The following is a 16,217-nucleotide window of genomic DNA, read 5'->3' as shown; positions in this document are numbered from 1 at the left end:
AAAAAATTCCCAATCCTTTCTGTGCAAGATTAGTTTTGCCTGTTAGAGAGTTAAGATATCTTACACATTGATATTAAATACGGTGTAAAGTTAACATGATATTAAAAGTTTTCCTATTTGGAATATGGGGGCTATGAACCGATTAAGTAAATTTTTTTTATCACGACGTATTACATCTAGAAAACAAACATTCAGCCTGAGGTTCCCAGATCCGGTATCTAGGGACTTGAGAAGTTATAGTCTGATTTTGTTTAATTTTGGATGTGATATCGCATAGCCTAAATGCACATTTTTTTAACAGATTTATTTCGATAACGCTATTGGCACTCGATTTATTTACTACTAGCATCCCCAGCTCGCTTCGCTGGGATTTATTTAAGCATAGATAAAATAATTTAGGCATACAAGAACTAATAATTAACAACTTAAAGTTCATAGCTCCGACCACTATCATCTAACAAAGGAATATTAGAAGAATGATACATACTAAATTTAGTCGAAATCGGATGGTCGGGTCCCGAGTTGTTGCTGGATTGCGTACTAAAATAAGTTTACGCAAATACAACTCAGAACGCTGTGTTTTAGGATCGTTATAAGTTATAATTTTATGAGACTATGTGAAACCCCTTGTTTACTTATCAGTTATTAACAATTGTACATAAATGTAAAAGGACGTATATATTACTATTTACTTTTCAGTTTCACGAATTATTGAATCTTCACTAAGCGCCGCACTTTACCTTTAGTTATAATACGTCAATTTCTCTTACGGGCACAGATTCGAGTAAATTTGAATTTGCTTGTTTATTTAACTTTTTTATTGAATTAGCGAAAAAGGCACAAACTAATATTGTTCGTGTATGCATAGGTGTATATATAATTTTTTATGTTTCATGTACATTCAAATATAATTTTTACTTATTTATTTAGCAAAAATACACTTAATATTATTGTATAGAGGTAAAGTGGAATATTGAGATACAGAATTTTTTAGAAATACATTTCAATCAACGCACTAGATCGGCTCACTTAGAACTATCTCATAACTTCGGTGTTGTTTAACAATTTTTAACGCAAGAGTTATAGGAAAAAATGAAATGTTACAAACGCCGTTGGATAAACGGGTATTGCTTCGATTACTTCACATAAGCACTTATAAATTTAGTCAAATTATGATTTGGTGTAAAACGCAAGTTGTAGGTAAAAATGAAATGTTACAAACGCCGAACGACTCGATTATTTATATAAAAAGACCGGAGGGTGCCAAAATTGCAAAGTTCAAAAATGGTTTTTAAAAAGACGGTGCGGGCGCGTGTGTAGCGGCTAACGTGACTTCTCGAACTGTGTAGAACGAAAAAAAGCACAGCGTCACCTTCTCGTTGGTATAAGATGAAAACTGGAACAAAAACCGTTTGGTTAACGCGTTGATGTGGAGAGTGTTGTATTCACTGGTCAGTGATGCCCTGTTTTTTTCTAATAAACATGTCGATGTGGAGAGTGTTGTATTCACTGATCGGTGATGCCCTTGAGTTGAATTAGTTCGGGTGACTGAGCTCATCTCAAACCCCTAATTAAAGAAAATTTTCGATCTACACCAAACTTTACAGTAACATTACCAGGGTCATCGCGAAGATCATACAAACATTCTCATTGAAATCGGTTAAGCTATTTCGGAGTCTATTCTATGTCTCTTTTATATGTATACATATGTATGTATATATGTACTTGGATAAATTCTAATGGTCGTATCGAATTTAAAGTTTCATAAAATAGAGATAGGTGTATTTGTGGTTTGTGTTTCGCCCATTTTAACAACGCAACATAAAAAGGTCCAAATTCTGCTGTGGTCGCAAATGGTAAAGTAATTCCTGACACTAAGAATTTTACGCGAAGTTGGGAGTTGCCATAGCCATTGTTCAATTTCCACACTGACATCCTTGACGACCTTTCGTACCATTTTCGGAGTAAAATTTAATGTTGCTGAGGTGCTTGCTTGTAGTGTTATCGCACTTCTAGAAGCCTCTAACATAACCGTTAAATGTTTTTATTAGCTTAAAACTTTTATTTCTCCCTGCAACAGTGATTTCCTGACACAAGGGCGTGACAGTAGTCCGATTACGCTTCTCTGCAATATCTTCCTTGTGTGTCAGGGAACACGCGCACAGAGTTTCATCAATATATCTCAATATTTACTCAATATATTGTTTGCACGTTCAGACGGACTGACAGAAAGTCAGTAGAAATTGAAGCCACTTTGTGCTCCTGATCATTTATAAATATTGGGTAGTCAATATTTATACAATTAAATTCTGGAAGGTTGACAAAAAGTTACAGCTGTTCAAAATTAGTAAAAATAATTAAAAAATTCGCTATATTTTGAAATTTTTATATAAAAAAGGGATGAAGCCACGTAAGCCACCAATGAAATTTGTGAATTTTACGGAGACGATGCTGTATCATTTCGTGTAGCACAACAATGGTTCGCTCGATTCCGTTCTGGATATTTCGGAATTTCGATTTACACTGATGGAATAATGCCTCTAGCGGAGAAATAGCAAAAAGTAGTCGATCAAAATGGTACATATTTGTTTATTTATTTATTAGCATAAATATAATAAAAATAAGTTGAATTTTGATTAGAAATACGAAAATACATTTTGGACTACCCAATAATCGATTAGTTTGAAGTGTTATAAACAATTTTTAGGTGAACAAAACTAATATAATTTGCATTAATAAGAATCCAAAAAAAATCTGAATGGATTACAATCACATTTGGAATTTTATTAAGTTATGAAAAATGTAGAAATGAAACGTAGAGAGTCTACGACTAACAAGATAAGTTAAACAATAATTTTTTTTTTTAAATAAAAAAATTTATAGCACAGAAAAGTTTTGCGAAATAATTGCTGAACAGCTGTGTAATTTATATGCTTGTCATTTTAAGATTATAAGCAATTCCTAGAAGAGATATTCAAATAAACCCCTTATCACTTAACGACCATAATTCCGCAGCAAAAATTTTAAAACAACAATTTCCGCTGCAGAATTTGGGAAAGGCTTGTCATATCGCAATGTATGTATATTTATATATAAATATGTATAGTATATAAGTATATAAATTTGTATATATACATTTATATATATTTGTACACAAGTATATGGAATTTCTTATGCATATAAAACTTAAGATTCAGTTTAAATTTAGTACGTAAAGTTACACATACATATATAGTATATTCTAGCGTTGTTGCGTGTATGTTTTAGTAGTATGCAAGTTTATTAAAATAGATTGAACATGTACTGAGTTTGCAAGAGCCAAATTCTCTGGAAATAATTGGAGATAGCTGAAAATATGTTTTTATTTTATAAATAAGTCCTCCCTGGCTCGAAGACGGTTTTAGATCCATAGTCTCTAAGGCAAAGTTGTTCAGAATGATCCGCAGATCACATCCCGCTTAATTGATTTTTTCGTGTTCTTTTTGGCTCCAGTGTATAATATAATATAATACTTGTATATTATCCCTTATTTCAAAGCTAAACATTTTTTTACTATTTTCTGTTTTTATATTTTGTAATATCATTAATATTATACTTAATGTCTGACAGTATGCCTGAATCACATTCCGATCTAACTTGGTTAACTCTGAAACGTTATGAGATCATACATTTTGTTTTCTTTGGTGCTGCCGTGTTTTGATTTCACTTGTAGTGCAATAGTATGAATTATCTTCTAGTTGATCTAGTTGAGGCCGAACGCAACTTGTTTTCGGCTTAACAAAATTATACGGATCAATAGATCAGACTTTTCATTAAAAAAAAAATCTTCGTGGTACTATTTCACACAATTCGTTTCAACGTACGACATTTATTTTTGAAGCTGTCAAAAATTTACAAAATAGAAGTGCAATTACTTTTACTTATTATTAATTTTGTATTTTAACTGTTTAATAATTTATTGTAGTAAAGTAATAGTTTTTGTTTTGATCGTTTCATAATAAAAATATAAAAACAAGTAAAACCTTTTATCTGTCTCGGTTATATTGAGGTATTAAAATTCGAACAACCCTTGAAGAAAATCAACTGATATCCTCTCTATCACATATTATAAGAGTATAATTACGATGTACGTAAATAAATCGATAAATACTATATATATAATATACCATATCTTTACGCAAACTCTGACTATTGTATTTTAAATACGCGAACGGAAGGCAAACTTTGATAACTTTTCAGATCGTCGAACATACAGAATTTTCCAATAAGAGTGAAATGATTTCTGCAAAAAGGCACACTAATTGTTTGGAAAATTCAAATGGTTTTAATTAGATTTCTACAATTCAATCGACATATTTAAGCCTTGAATATAAAATCGTTTAAATGGTCCCACGACTTATTTTGTAGGAACGAATTGGATGAACCCAATTTTCGAGTACCTTTTCCCCTAAATCAAGTCGTATGACATGACTAGCACGTTTCTTATTGACTTCTAAAGTTTGAAGGGAGTCTGACTTGCTGCTAAATGTACGAGTATACCAATGACATTTCTCGCAATAATCCGGTTGCTGCATGTGCTGTGCGGCACGTAGCCTCGTCTAGTTCTAACCAAGATCAACTCCTTCCATCAGCGATGATGAAATACAGACCGCTAATTCCACTAGTCCAAAAACCACACTAAACTGTCAATTTATGAGAATGTAATGATATTTCATGAATAATTTCGACAATTAGTTTATTTGTCGCATCATTTGTACGACCATAAAATGGCAAATGTGCACGGAAAGTTGCAATTCGATAACAACTATTATAAACAATTATGCGTATATTTTTCCATGATGAAATCGTAAAATTTACAAAATACATTAAAGAAAAACTACAAACCGTGACATATTAGATATGGCCAAAACGACAATTAGAAATCGTTTCATACCTATCGAAAACCTTTTTGCTTTTGATGCACTCCCACTTTCACCATAAAAATTATCTGTCTCAATCCCATTTTTCCCATCACTATCTGGAAATATACTACAGGGTGTTGCGCTGGTGTCAAGAAATTTCGAGGTATTACCTATGTGTGTAGGTCTGCTTGTTGTAGCGTTAATGGCATTATTTGAATAGTCTTTAAGCTCGTTAAAATTATTTGTCATATTTAAACTATTGGTGATTATTTTTCTGGATCCAATAATCGGTGAACTTTCTGCTTCGTAAGTTGTAGCTAATTTTGGGGTAGTCTCAATCCCATTTTTCCCATCACTATCTGGAAATATACTACTGTGTGTTGCGCTGGTGTCAATCAATTTCGAGGTATTACGTAGGTGTGTAGGTATGCTTGTTGTAGCGTTAATGGCATTATTTGAATAATCTTTAAACTCGTTAAAATTATTTGTGAAATTTAAACTATTGGTGATTATTTTTCTGGATCCATTATTCGGTAAACTTTCTGCTTCATAAGTTGTAGCTACTTTTGTGGTAGTCTCAATCCTATTTTTCCCATCACTATCTGGAAATATACTACTGGGTGTTGCGCTGGTGTCAATCAATTTCGAGGTATTACGTATGTGTGTAGGTCTGCTTGTTGTAGCGTTAATGGCATTATTTGAATAATTTTTAAACTCGTTAAAATTATTTGTGAAATTTAAACTATTGGTGATTATTTTTCTGGATCCATTATTCGGTAAACTTTCTGCTTCATAAGTTGCAGCTAATTTTGTAGTAGTCTCAATCCCATATTTCCCATCACAATCTGGAAATATACAAATGTGTGTTGCGCTGGTGTCAATCAATATCGAGGTATTACGTAGGTGTGTAGGTATGCTTGTTGTAGCGTTAATGGCATTATTTGAATAATCTTTAAACTCGTTAAAATTATTTGTGAAATTTAAACTATTTGATATTATTTTTCTGGATCCAATAATCGGTGAACTTTCTGCTTCGTAAGTTGTAGCTACATTTGTGGTAGTCTCAGTCCCATTTTCCCCATCACTATCTGGAAATATACTACTGGGTGTTGCGCTGGTGTAAATCAATTTCGAGGTATTTCGTATGTGTGTTGGTTTGCTTGTTGTAGCGTTAATGACATTATTTGAATAATCTTTAAACTCGTTAAAATTATTTGTGAAATTTAAACTATTTGATATTATTTTTCTGGATCCAATAATCGGTGAACTTTCTGCTTCGTAAGTTGTAGCTACATTTGTGGTAGTCTCAGTCCCATTTTCCCCATCACTATCTGGAAATATACTACTGGGTGTTGCGCTGGTGTCAATCAATTTCGAGGTATTTCGTATGTGTGTTGGTTTGCTTGTTGTAGCGTTAATGACATTATTTGAATAATCTTTAAACTCGTTAAAATTATTTCTGATATTTAAACTATTGGTGATTATTTTTCTGGATCCATTATTTGGTAAACTTTCTGCTTCATAAGTTGTAGCTAATTTCGTGGTAGCCTCAATCCTATTTTTCCCATCACTATCTGGAAATATACTACTGGGTGATGCGCTGGTGTCAATAAATTTCGAGGTATTACGTATGTGTGTAGGTCTGCTTGTTGTAGCGTTAATGGCATTATTTGAATAGTCTTTAAACTCGTTAAAATTATTTGTGAAATTTAAACTATTGGTGATTATTTTTCTGGATCCATTATTCGGTAAGCTTTCTGCTTCATAAGTTGTAGCTAATTTTGTGGTAGTCTCAATCCCATTTTCCCCATCACTATCTGGAAATATACTACTGGGTGATGCGCTGGTGTCAGTAAATTTCGAGGTATTACGTATGTGTGTAGGTATGCTTGTTGTAGCGTTAATGGCATTATTTGAATAGTCTTTAAACTCGATAAAATTATTTGTGATATTTAAACTATTGGTGATTATTTTTCTGGATCCACTATTTGGTAAGCTTTCGGCTTCATAAGTTGTAGCTAATTTCGTGGTAGTCTCAATCCCATTTCTCCCATCACTATCTGGTAATATACTACTGGGTGATACGCTGGTGTCAATAAATTTCGAGGTATTACGTATAAGTGTAGGTATGCTTGTTGTAGCGTTAATGGCATTATTTGAATAATCTTTAAACTCGTTAAAATTATTTGTGAAATTTAAACTATTTGATATTATTTTTCTGGATCCATTATTCGGTAAGCTTTCTGCTTCATAAGTTGTAGCTAATTTTGTGGTAGTCTCAATCCCATTTTTCCCATCACTATCTGGAAATATACTACTGGGTGATGCGCTGGTGTCAGTAAATTTCGAGGTATTACGTATATGTGTTGGTTTGCTTGTTGTAGCGTTAATGGCATTATTTGAATAATCTTTAAACTCGTTAAAATTATTTGTGAAATTTAAACTATTTGATATTATTTTTCTGGATCCAATAATCGGTAAACTTTCTGCTTTGTAAGTTGTAGCTACATTTGTGGTAGTCTCAATCCCATTTTTCCCATCACTATCTGGAAATATACTACTGGGTGATGCGCTGGTGTCAGTAAATTTCGAGGTATTACGTATATGTGTTGGTTTGCTTGTTGTAGCGTTAATGGCATTATTTGAATAATCTTTAAACTCGTTAAAATTATTTGTGAAATTTAAACTATTTGATATTATTTTTCTGGATCCAATAATCGGTAAACTTTCTGCTTTGTAAGTTGTAGCTACATTTGTGGTAGTCTCAGTCCCATTTTCCCCATCACTATCTGGAAATATACTACTGGGTGTTGCGCTGGTGTCAATAAATTTCGAGGTATTACGTACGTGTGTTGGTTTGCTTGTTGTAGCGTTAATGACATTATTTGAATAATCTTTAAACTCGTTAAAATTATTTGTGAAATTTAAACTATTTGATATTATTTTTCTGGATACAATAATCGGTAAACTTTCTGTTTCGTAAGTTGTAGCTACATTTGTGGTAGTCTCAATCCCATTTTTCCCATCACTATCTGGAAATATACTACTGGGTGATGCGCTGGTGTCAGTAAATTTCGAGGTATTACGTATATGTGTTGGTTTGCTTGTTGTAGCGTTAATGGCATTATTTGAATAATCTTTAAACTCGTTAAAATTATTTGTGAAATTTAAACTATTTGATATTATTTTTCTGGATACAATAATCGGTAAACTTTCTGTTTCGTAAGTTGTAGCTACATTTGTGGTAGTCTCAGTCCCATTTTTCCCATCACTATCTGGAAATATACTACTGGGTGTTGCGCTGGTGTCAATAAATTTCGAGGTATTACGTAGGTGTGTAGGTATGCTTGTTGTAGCGTTAATGGCATTATTTAAATAATCTTTAAACTCGTTAAAATTATTTGTGAAATTTAATCTATTTGATATTATTTTTCTGGATCCAATATTTGGTAAACTTTCTGCTTCATAAGTTGTAGCTACATTTGTGGTAGTCTCAATCCCATTTTTCCCATCACTATCTGGAAATATACTACTGGGTGTTGCGCTGGTGTCAATAAATTTCGAGGTATTACGTATGTGTGTAGGTCTGCTTGTTGTAGCGTTAATGGCATTATTTGAATAATCTTTAAACTCGTTAAAATTATTTGTGAAATTTAAACTATTGGTGATTATTTTTCTGGATCCATTATTCGGTAAACTTTCTGCTTCATAAGTTGTAGCTACATTTGTGGTAGTCTCAATCCCATTTTTCCCATCACTATCTGGAAATATACTACTGGGTGTTGCGCTGGTGTCAATAAATTTCGAGGTATTACGTATGTGTGTAGGTATGCTTGTTGTAGCGTTAATGGCATTATTTGAATAATTTTTAAACTCGTTAAAATTATTTGTGAAATTTAAACTATTGGTGATTATTTTTCTGGATCCATTATTTGGTAAACTTTCTGCTTCATAAGTTGTAGCTACATTTGTGGTAGTCTCAATCCCATTTTTCCCATCACTATCTGGAAATATACTACTGTGTGTTGCGCTGGTGTCAATAAATTTCGAGGTATTACGTATGTGTGTAGGTCTGCTTGTTGTAGCGTTAATGCCATTATTTGAATAATCTTTAAACTCGTTAAAATTATTTGTGAAATTTAAACTATTTGATATTATTTTTCTGGATCCAATAATCGGTAAACTTTCTGCTTTGTAAGTTGTAGCTACATTTGTGGTAGTCTCAATCCCATTTTTCCCATCACTATCTGGAAATATACTACTGGGTGATGCGCTGGTGTCAGTAAATTTCGAGATACTACGTATGTGTGTAGGTCTGCTTGTTGTAGCGTTAACGGCATTACTTGAATAATCTTTAAACTCGTTAAAATTATTTGTGAAATTTAAACTATTGGTGATTATTTTTCTGGATCCATTATTCGGTAAACTTTCTGCTTCATAAGTTGTAGCTACATTTGTGGTAGTCTCAATCCCATTTTTCCCATCACTATCTGGAAATATACTACTGGGTGTTGCGCTGGTGTCAATAAATTTCGAGGTATTACGTATGTGTGTAGGTATGCTTGTTGTAGCGTTAATGGCATTATTTGAATAGTCTTTAAACTCGTTAAAATTATTTGTGAAATTTAAACTATTGGTGATTATTTTTCTGGATCCATTATTCGGTAAACTTTCTGCTTCATAAGTTGCAGCTAATTTTGTAGTAGTCTCAATCCCATTTTTCCCATCACTATCTGGAAATATACTACTGGGTGATGCGCTGGTGTCAGTAAATTTCGAGGTATTACGTATATGTGTTGGTTTGCTTGTTGTAGCGTTAATGGCATTATTTGAATAGTCTTTAAGCTCGTTAAAATTATTTGTCATATTTAAACTATTGGTGATTATTTTTCTGGATCCATTATTCGGTAAACTTTCTGCTTCATAAGTTGTAGCTATATTTGTGGTAGTCTCAATCCCATATTTCCCATCACTATCTGGAAATATACTACTGGGTGTTGCGATGGTGTCAATAAATTTCAAGGTATTACGTATGTGTGTAGGTATGCTTGTTGTAGCGTTAATGGCATTATTTGAATAATTTTTAAACTCGTTAAAATTATTTGTGAAATTTAAACTATTGGTGATTATTTTTCTGGATCCATTATTCGGTAAACTTTCTGCTTCATAAGTTGTAGCTATATTTGTGGTAGTCTCAATCCCATTTTTCCCATCACTATCTGGAAATATACTACTGTGTGTTGCGCAGGTGTCAATAAATTTCGAGGTATTACGTATGTGTGTAGGTCTGCTTGTTGTAGCGTTAATGGCATTATTTGAATAATCTTTAAACTCGTTAAAATTATTTGTGAAATTTAAACTATTGGTGATTATTTTTCTGGATCCATTATTTGGTAAACTTTCTGCTTCATAAGTTGTAGCTACATTTGTGGTAGTCTCAATCCCATTTTTCCCATCACTATCTGGAAATATACTACTGGGTGTTGCGCTGGTGTCAATAAATTTCGAGGTATTACGTATGTGTGTAGGTTTGCTTGTTGTAGCGTTAATGGCATTATTTGAATAATCTTTAAACTCGTTAAAATTATTTGTGAAATTTAAACTATTTGATATTATTTTTCTGGATCCAATAATCGGTAAACTTTCTGCTTTGTAAGTTGTAGCTACATTTGTGGTAGTCTCAATCCCATTTTTCCCATCACTATCTGGAAATATACTACTGGGTGATGCGCTGGTGTCAGTAAATTTCGAGGTATTACGTATGTGTGTAGGTATGCTTGTTGTAGCGTTAATGGCATTATTTGAATAGTCTTTAAGCTCGTTAAAATTATTTGTCATATTTAAACTATTGGTGATTATTTTTCTGGATCCACTATTTGGTAAGCTTTCTGCTTCATCAGTTGTAGCCATATTTGTGGTAGTCTCAATCCCATATTTCCCATCACTATCTGGAAATATACTACTGGGTGTTGCGCTGGTGTCAATAAATTTCGAGGTATTACGTATGTGTGTAGGTATGCTTGTTGTAGCGTTAATGGCATTATTTGAATAGTCTTTAAACTCGTTAAAATTATTTGTGAAATTTAAACTATTGGTGATTATTTTTCTGGATCCATTATTCGGTAAACTTTCTGCTTCATAAGTTACAGCTAATTTTGTAGTAGTCTCAATCCCATTTTTCCCATCACTATCTGGAAATATACTACTGGGTGTTGCGCTGGTGTCAATAAATTTCGAGGTATTACGTATGTGTGTAGGTATGCTTGTTGTAGCGTTAATGGCATTATTTGAATAGTCTTTAAACTCGTTAAAATTATTTGTGAAATTTAAACTATTTGATATTATTTTTCTGGATCCAATAATCGGTAAACGTTCTGCTTCATAAGTTGTAGCTACATTTGTGGTAGTCTCAATCCCATTTTCCCCATCACTATCTGGAAATATACTACTGGGTGATGCGCTGGTGTCAGTAAATTTCGAGGTATTACGTATATGTGTTGGTTTGCTTGTTGTAGCGTTAATGGCATTATTTGAATAATCTTTAAACTCGTTAAAATTATTTGTGATATTTAAACTATTGGTGATTATTTTTCTGGATCCACTATTTGGTAAGCTTTCGGCTTCATAAGTTGTAGCTACATTTGTGGTAGTCTCAATCCCATTTTTCCCATCACTATCTGGAAATATACTACTGGGTGTTGCGCTGGTGTCAATCAATTTCGAGGTATTTCGTATGTGTGTTGGTTTGCTTGTTGTAGCGTTAATGACATTATTTGAATAATCTTTAAACTCGTTAAAATTATTTGTGAAATTTAAACTATTTGATATTATTTTTCTGGATCCAATATTTGGTAAACTTTCTGCTTCATAAGTTGTAGCTACATTTGTGGTAGTCTCAATCCTATTTTTCCCATCACTATCTGGAAATATACTACTGGGTGTTGCGTTGGTGTCAATAAATTTCGAGGTATTACGTATGTGTGTAGGTATGCTTGTTGTAGCGTTAATGGCATTATTTGAATAGTCTTTAAACTCGTTAAAATTATTTGTGATATTTAAACTATTGGTGATTATTTTTCTGGATCCACTATTTGGTAAGCTTTCTGCTTCATCAGTTGTAGCTATATTTGTGGTAGTCTCAATCCCATTTTTCCCATCACTATCTGGAAATATACTACTGTGTGTTGCGCTGGTGTCAATAAATTTCGAGGTATTACGTATGTGTGTAGGTATGCTTGTTGTAGCGTTAATGGCATTATTTGAATAGTCTTTAAACTCGTTAAAATTATTTGTGAAATTTAAACTATTGGTGATTATTTTTCTGGATCCACTATCGGTAAACTTTCTGCTTCATCAGTTGTAGCTACATTTGTGGTAGTCTCAATCCCATTTTCCCCATCACTATCTGGAAATATACTACTGGGTGATGCGCTGGTGTCAATAAATTTCGAGGTATTACGTATGTGTGTAGGTCTGCTTGTTGTAGCGTTAATGGCATTATTTGAATAGTCTTTAAACTCGTTAAAATTATTTGTGAAATTTAAACTATTGGTGATTATTTTTCTGGATCCATTATTCGGTAAACTTTCTGCTTCATAAGTTACAGCTAATTTTGTAGTAGTCTCAATCCCATTTTTCCCATCACTATCTGGAAATATACTACTGGGTGTTGCGCTGGTGTCAATAAATTTCGAGGTATTACGTATGTGTGTAGGTATGCTTGTTGTAGCGTTAATGGCATTATTTGAATAGTCTTTAAGCTCGTTAAAATTATTTGTCATATTTAAACTATTGGTGATTATTTTTCTGGATCCACTATTTGGTAAGCTTTCTGCTTCATAAGTTGTAGCTAATTTCGTGGTAGCCTCAATCCTATTTTTCCCATCACTATCTGGAAATATACTACTGGGTGTTGCGTTGGTGTCAATAAATTTCGAGGTATTACGTATGTGTGTAGGTATGCTTGTTGTAGCGTTAATGGCATTATTTGAATAGTCTTTAAGCTCGTTGAAATTATTTGTGATATTCAAACTATTGGTGATTATTTTTCTGGATCCACTATTTGGTAAGCTTTCTGCTTCATCAGTTGTAGCTATATTTGTGGTAGTCTCAATCCCATATTTCCCATCACTATCTGGAAATATACTACTGGGTGTTGCGCTGGTGTCAATAAATTTCGAGGTATTACGTATGTGTGTAGGTATGCTTGTTGTAGCGTTAATGGCATTATTTGAATAGTCTTTAAGCTCGTTAAAATTATTTGTGATATTTAAACTATTGGTGATTATTTTTCTGGATCCACTATTTGGTAAGCTTTCTGCTTCATAAGTTGTAGCTAATTTTGTGGTAGTCTCAATCCCATATTTCCCATCACTATCTGGAAATATACTACTGGGTGTTGCGCTGGTGTCAATAAATTTCGAGGTATTACGTATGTGTGTAGGTATGCTTGTTGTAGCGTTAATGGCATTATTTGAATAGTCTTTAAGCTCGTTAAAATTATTTGTGATATTTAAACTATTGGTGATTATTTTTCTGGATCCACTATTTGGTAAGCTTTCTGCATCATCAGTTGTAGCTAATTTTGTGGTAGTCTCAATCCCATATTTCCCATCACTATCTGGAAATATACTACTGGGTGTTGCGCTGGTGTCAATAAATTTCGAGGTATTACGTATGTGTGTAGGTATGCTTGTTGTAGCGTTAATGGCATTATTTGAATAGTCTTTAAGCTCGTTAAAATTATTTGTCATATTTAAACTATTGGTGATTATTTTTCTGGATCCATTATTCGGTAAACTTTCTGCTTCATAAGTTGCAGCTAATTTTGTAGTAGTCTCAATCCCATATTTCCCATCACTATCTGGAAATATACTACTGGGTGTTGCGCTGGTGTCAATAAATTTCGAGGTATTACGTATGTGTGTAGGTATGCTTGTTGTAGCGTTAATGGCATTATTTGAATAGTCTTTAAGCTCGTTAAAATTATTTGTGATATTTAAACTATTGGTGATTATTTTTCTGGATCCACTATTTGGTAAGCTTTCTGCTTCATCAGTTGTAGCTATATTTGTGGTAGTCTCAATCCCATATTTCCCATCACTATCTGGAAATATACTACTGGGTGTTGCGATGGTGTCAATAAATTTCAAGGTATTACGTATGTGTGTAGGTATGCTTGTAGCGTTAATGGCATTATTTGAATAGTCTTTAAGCTCGTTAAAATTATTTGTCATATTTAAACTATTGGTGATTATTTTTCTGGATCCACTATTTGGTAAGCTTTCTGCTTCATAAGTTGTAGCTAATTTTGTGGTAGTCTCAATCCCATATTTCCCATCACTATCTGGAAATATACTACTGGGTGATGCGCTGGTGTCAATAAATTTCGAGGTATTACGTATGTGTGTAGGCCTGCTTATTGTAGCGTTAGCGGCATTACTTGAATAATTTACAGACTCTTTACTAGCGGCATTTGTTAACATAGCTAATAATATACAAATCAAAAAATTTTTACGCGAAATCATTCTTAATGACGCGGTTACTGGAATTATAATTGCTAAATATTTTTGAAACGTCTTTTGATGTCGAGCAAGTTTAATAAACTGATTTAACTCATACGCGAGGAATTCAACAGAACCAAATTTAGTATAAATTTCGTTATCTGAGTACAAAATAGCTTAAGAGCAAATATCTGGCTCATAAAAAAGTTAATAATTGTAGTTGTGTCCGCGGACGATATAGCACTCAAGACATAAGTGCATATGTATTATAAATACTAATATTATAAATGGTCTGTTATTAAGTATTTATCAGAAAGTGTAATACGACATTGCTTGCTTTAATAATATTTTTTCTGAATCGAAAATATTTTTTATATATTTTAATATGAAACTATCGTATAATTAAATCAATATTTATTTTATTGACAAATTTCACCTACAACTTATACATAAGTAAGCAGGGATAAGAAACTCTCTCTCACTCCTGGTTAACATGACAGCAAAGAGTGTATTAAAATTTTTTTATAAAAGCTCTCTTTATGTCACTGCAGGATTTACATTCGCAGAGAGCATATTTTGACAACAGTACTTTCGACAACCGCTTAAAATATTTATTGTAAATACACACTATATAGTATATACACATATTTACATATGTTAAATACATAATACATATACATTAAATACATTTATGTATTTATACATATTGTATATGTGTGTGTAATAGTACTGGTAGATTCCACACATAATAGCAAACGTTTATATAAGCTTTTGTATGTCAGGAAAAAATATTTTGTATGTACATATGTATGTGCTTGAAACCTCACAATCATATTTCTAAGAATGAACACATTTTTTGCGGTGCTATTTAATGTAAAGGGTGATTTTTTAAGAGCTTGATAACTTTTTTTAAAAAAAAAACGCATAAAATTTGCAAAATCTCATCGGTTCTTTATTTGAAACGTTAGATTGGTTCATGACATTTACTTTTTGAAGATAATTTCATTTAAATGTTGACCGCGGCTGCGTCTTAGGTGGTCCATTCGGAAAGTCCAATTTTGGGCAACTTTTTCGAGCATTTCGGCCGGAATAGCCCGAATTTCTTCGGAAATGTTGTCTTCCAAAGCTGGAATAGTTGCTGGCTTCTTTCTGTAGACTTTAGACTTGACGTAGCCCCACAAAAAATAGTCTAAAGGCGTTAAATCGCATGATCTTGGTGGCCAACTTACGGGTCCATTTCTTGAGATGAATTGTTGTCCGAAGTTTTCCCTCAAAATGGCCATAGAATCGCGAGCTGTGTGGCATGTAGCGCCATCTTGTTGAAACCACATGTCAACCAAGTTCAGTTCTTCCATTTTTGGCAACAAAAAGTTTGTTAGCATCGAACGATAGCGATCGCCATTCACCGTAACGTTGCGTCCAACAGCATCTTTGAAAAAATACGGTCCAATGATTCCACCAGCGTACAAACCACACCAAACAGTGCATTTTTCGGGATGCATGGGCAGTTCTTGAACGGCTTCTGGTTGCTCTTCACCCCAAATGCGGCAATTTTGCTTATTTACGTAGCCATTCAACCAGAAATGAGCCTCATCGCTGAACAAAACACGCGCGCGAAACACATTTCGAACCGAACACTGATTTTGGTAATAAAATTCAATGATTTGCAAGCGTTGCTCGTTAGTAAGTCTATTCATGATGAAATGTCAAAGCATACTGAGCATCTTTCTCTTTGACACCATGTCTGAAATCTCACGTGATCTGTCAAATACTAATGCATGAAAATCCTAACCTCAAAAAAATCACCCGTTAT

At 33.2% G+C, this 16,217-nt stretch overlaps 1 protein-coding gene and 1 long non-coding RNA gene across 2 annotated transcripts; one reads left to right on the top strand and one right to left on the bottom strand.

Moving 5' to 3' along the window:
- The first annotated feature begins 9,360 nt into the window (after positions 1-9,360).
- Positions 9,361-11,466, top strand: LOC125778928 (uncharacterized). The gene is made up of 3 exons (XR_007423033.1): positions 9,361-9,700; positions 10,430-10,653; positions 11,383-11,466. It is a non-coding gene; the product is annotated as an uncharacterized LOC125778928 (long non-coding RNA).
- A 748-nt stretch (positions 11,467-12,214) lies between these two features.
- LOC125778710 (ras guanine nucleotide exchange factor P-like) lies at positions 12,215-14,386 on the bottom strand. Its single transcript, XM_049457805.1, has one exon. The coding sequence runs from the start codon at positions 14,384-14,386 to the stop codon at positions 12,215-12,217; it is 2,172 nt and encodes a 723-aa protein (XP_049313762.1).
- Positions 14,387-16,217: the final 1,831 nt, after the last annotated feature.

This window comes from Bactrocera dorsalis, chromosome 5, assembly GCF_023373825.1.
Source record: "Bactrocera dorsalis isolate Fly_Bdor chromosome 5, ASM2337382v1, whole genome shotgun sequence".
In the NCBI taxonomy this organism is placed as follows: domain Eukaryota; kingdom Metazoa; phylum Arthropoda; class Insecta; order Diptera; family Tephritidae; genus Bactrocera; species Bactrocera dorsalis.
The sequence above is the reverse complement of the archived record's forward strand: the minus strand, read 5'-3'. Positions and strand labels throughout refer to the sequence as shown.

Coding starts and splice junctions, on each gene's coding strand:
- LOC125778710 (XM_049457805.1), bottom strand. CDS start 14,386: ATGTTAACAAATGCCGCTAGTAAAGAGTCTGTAAATTATTCAAGTAAT.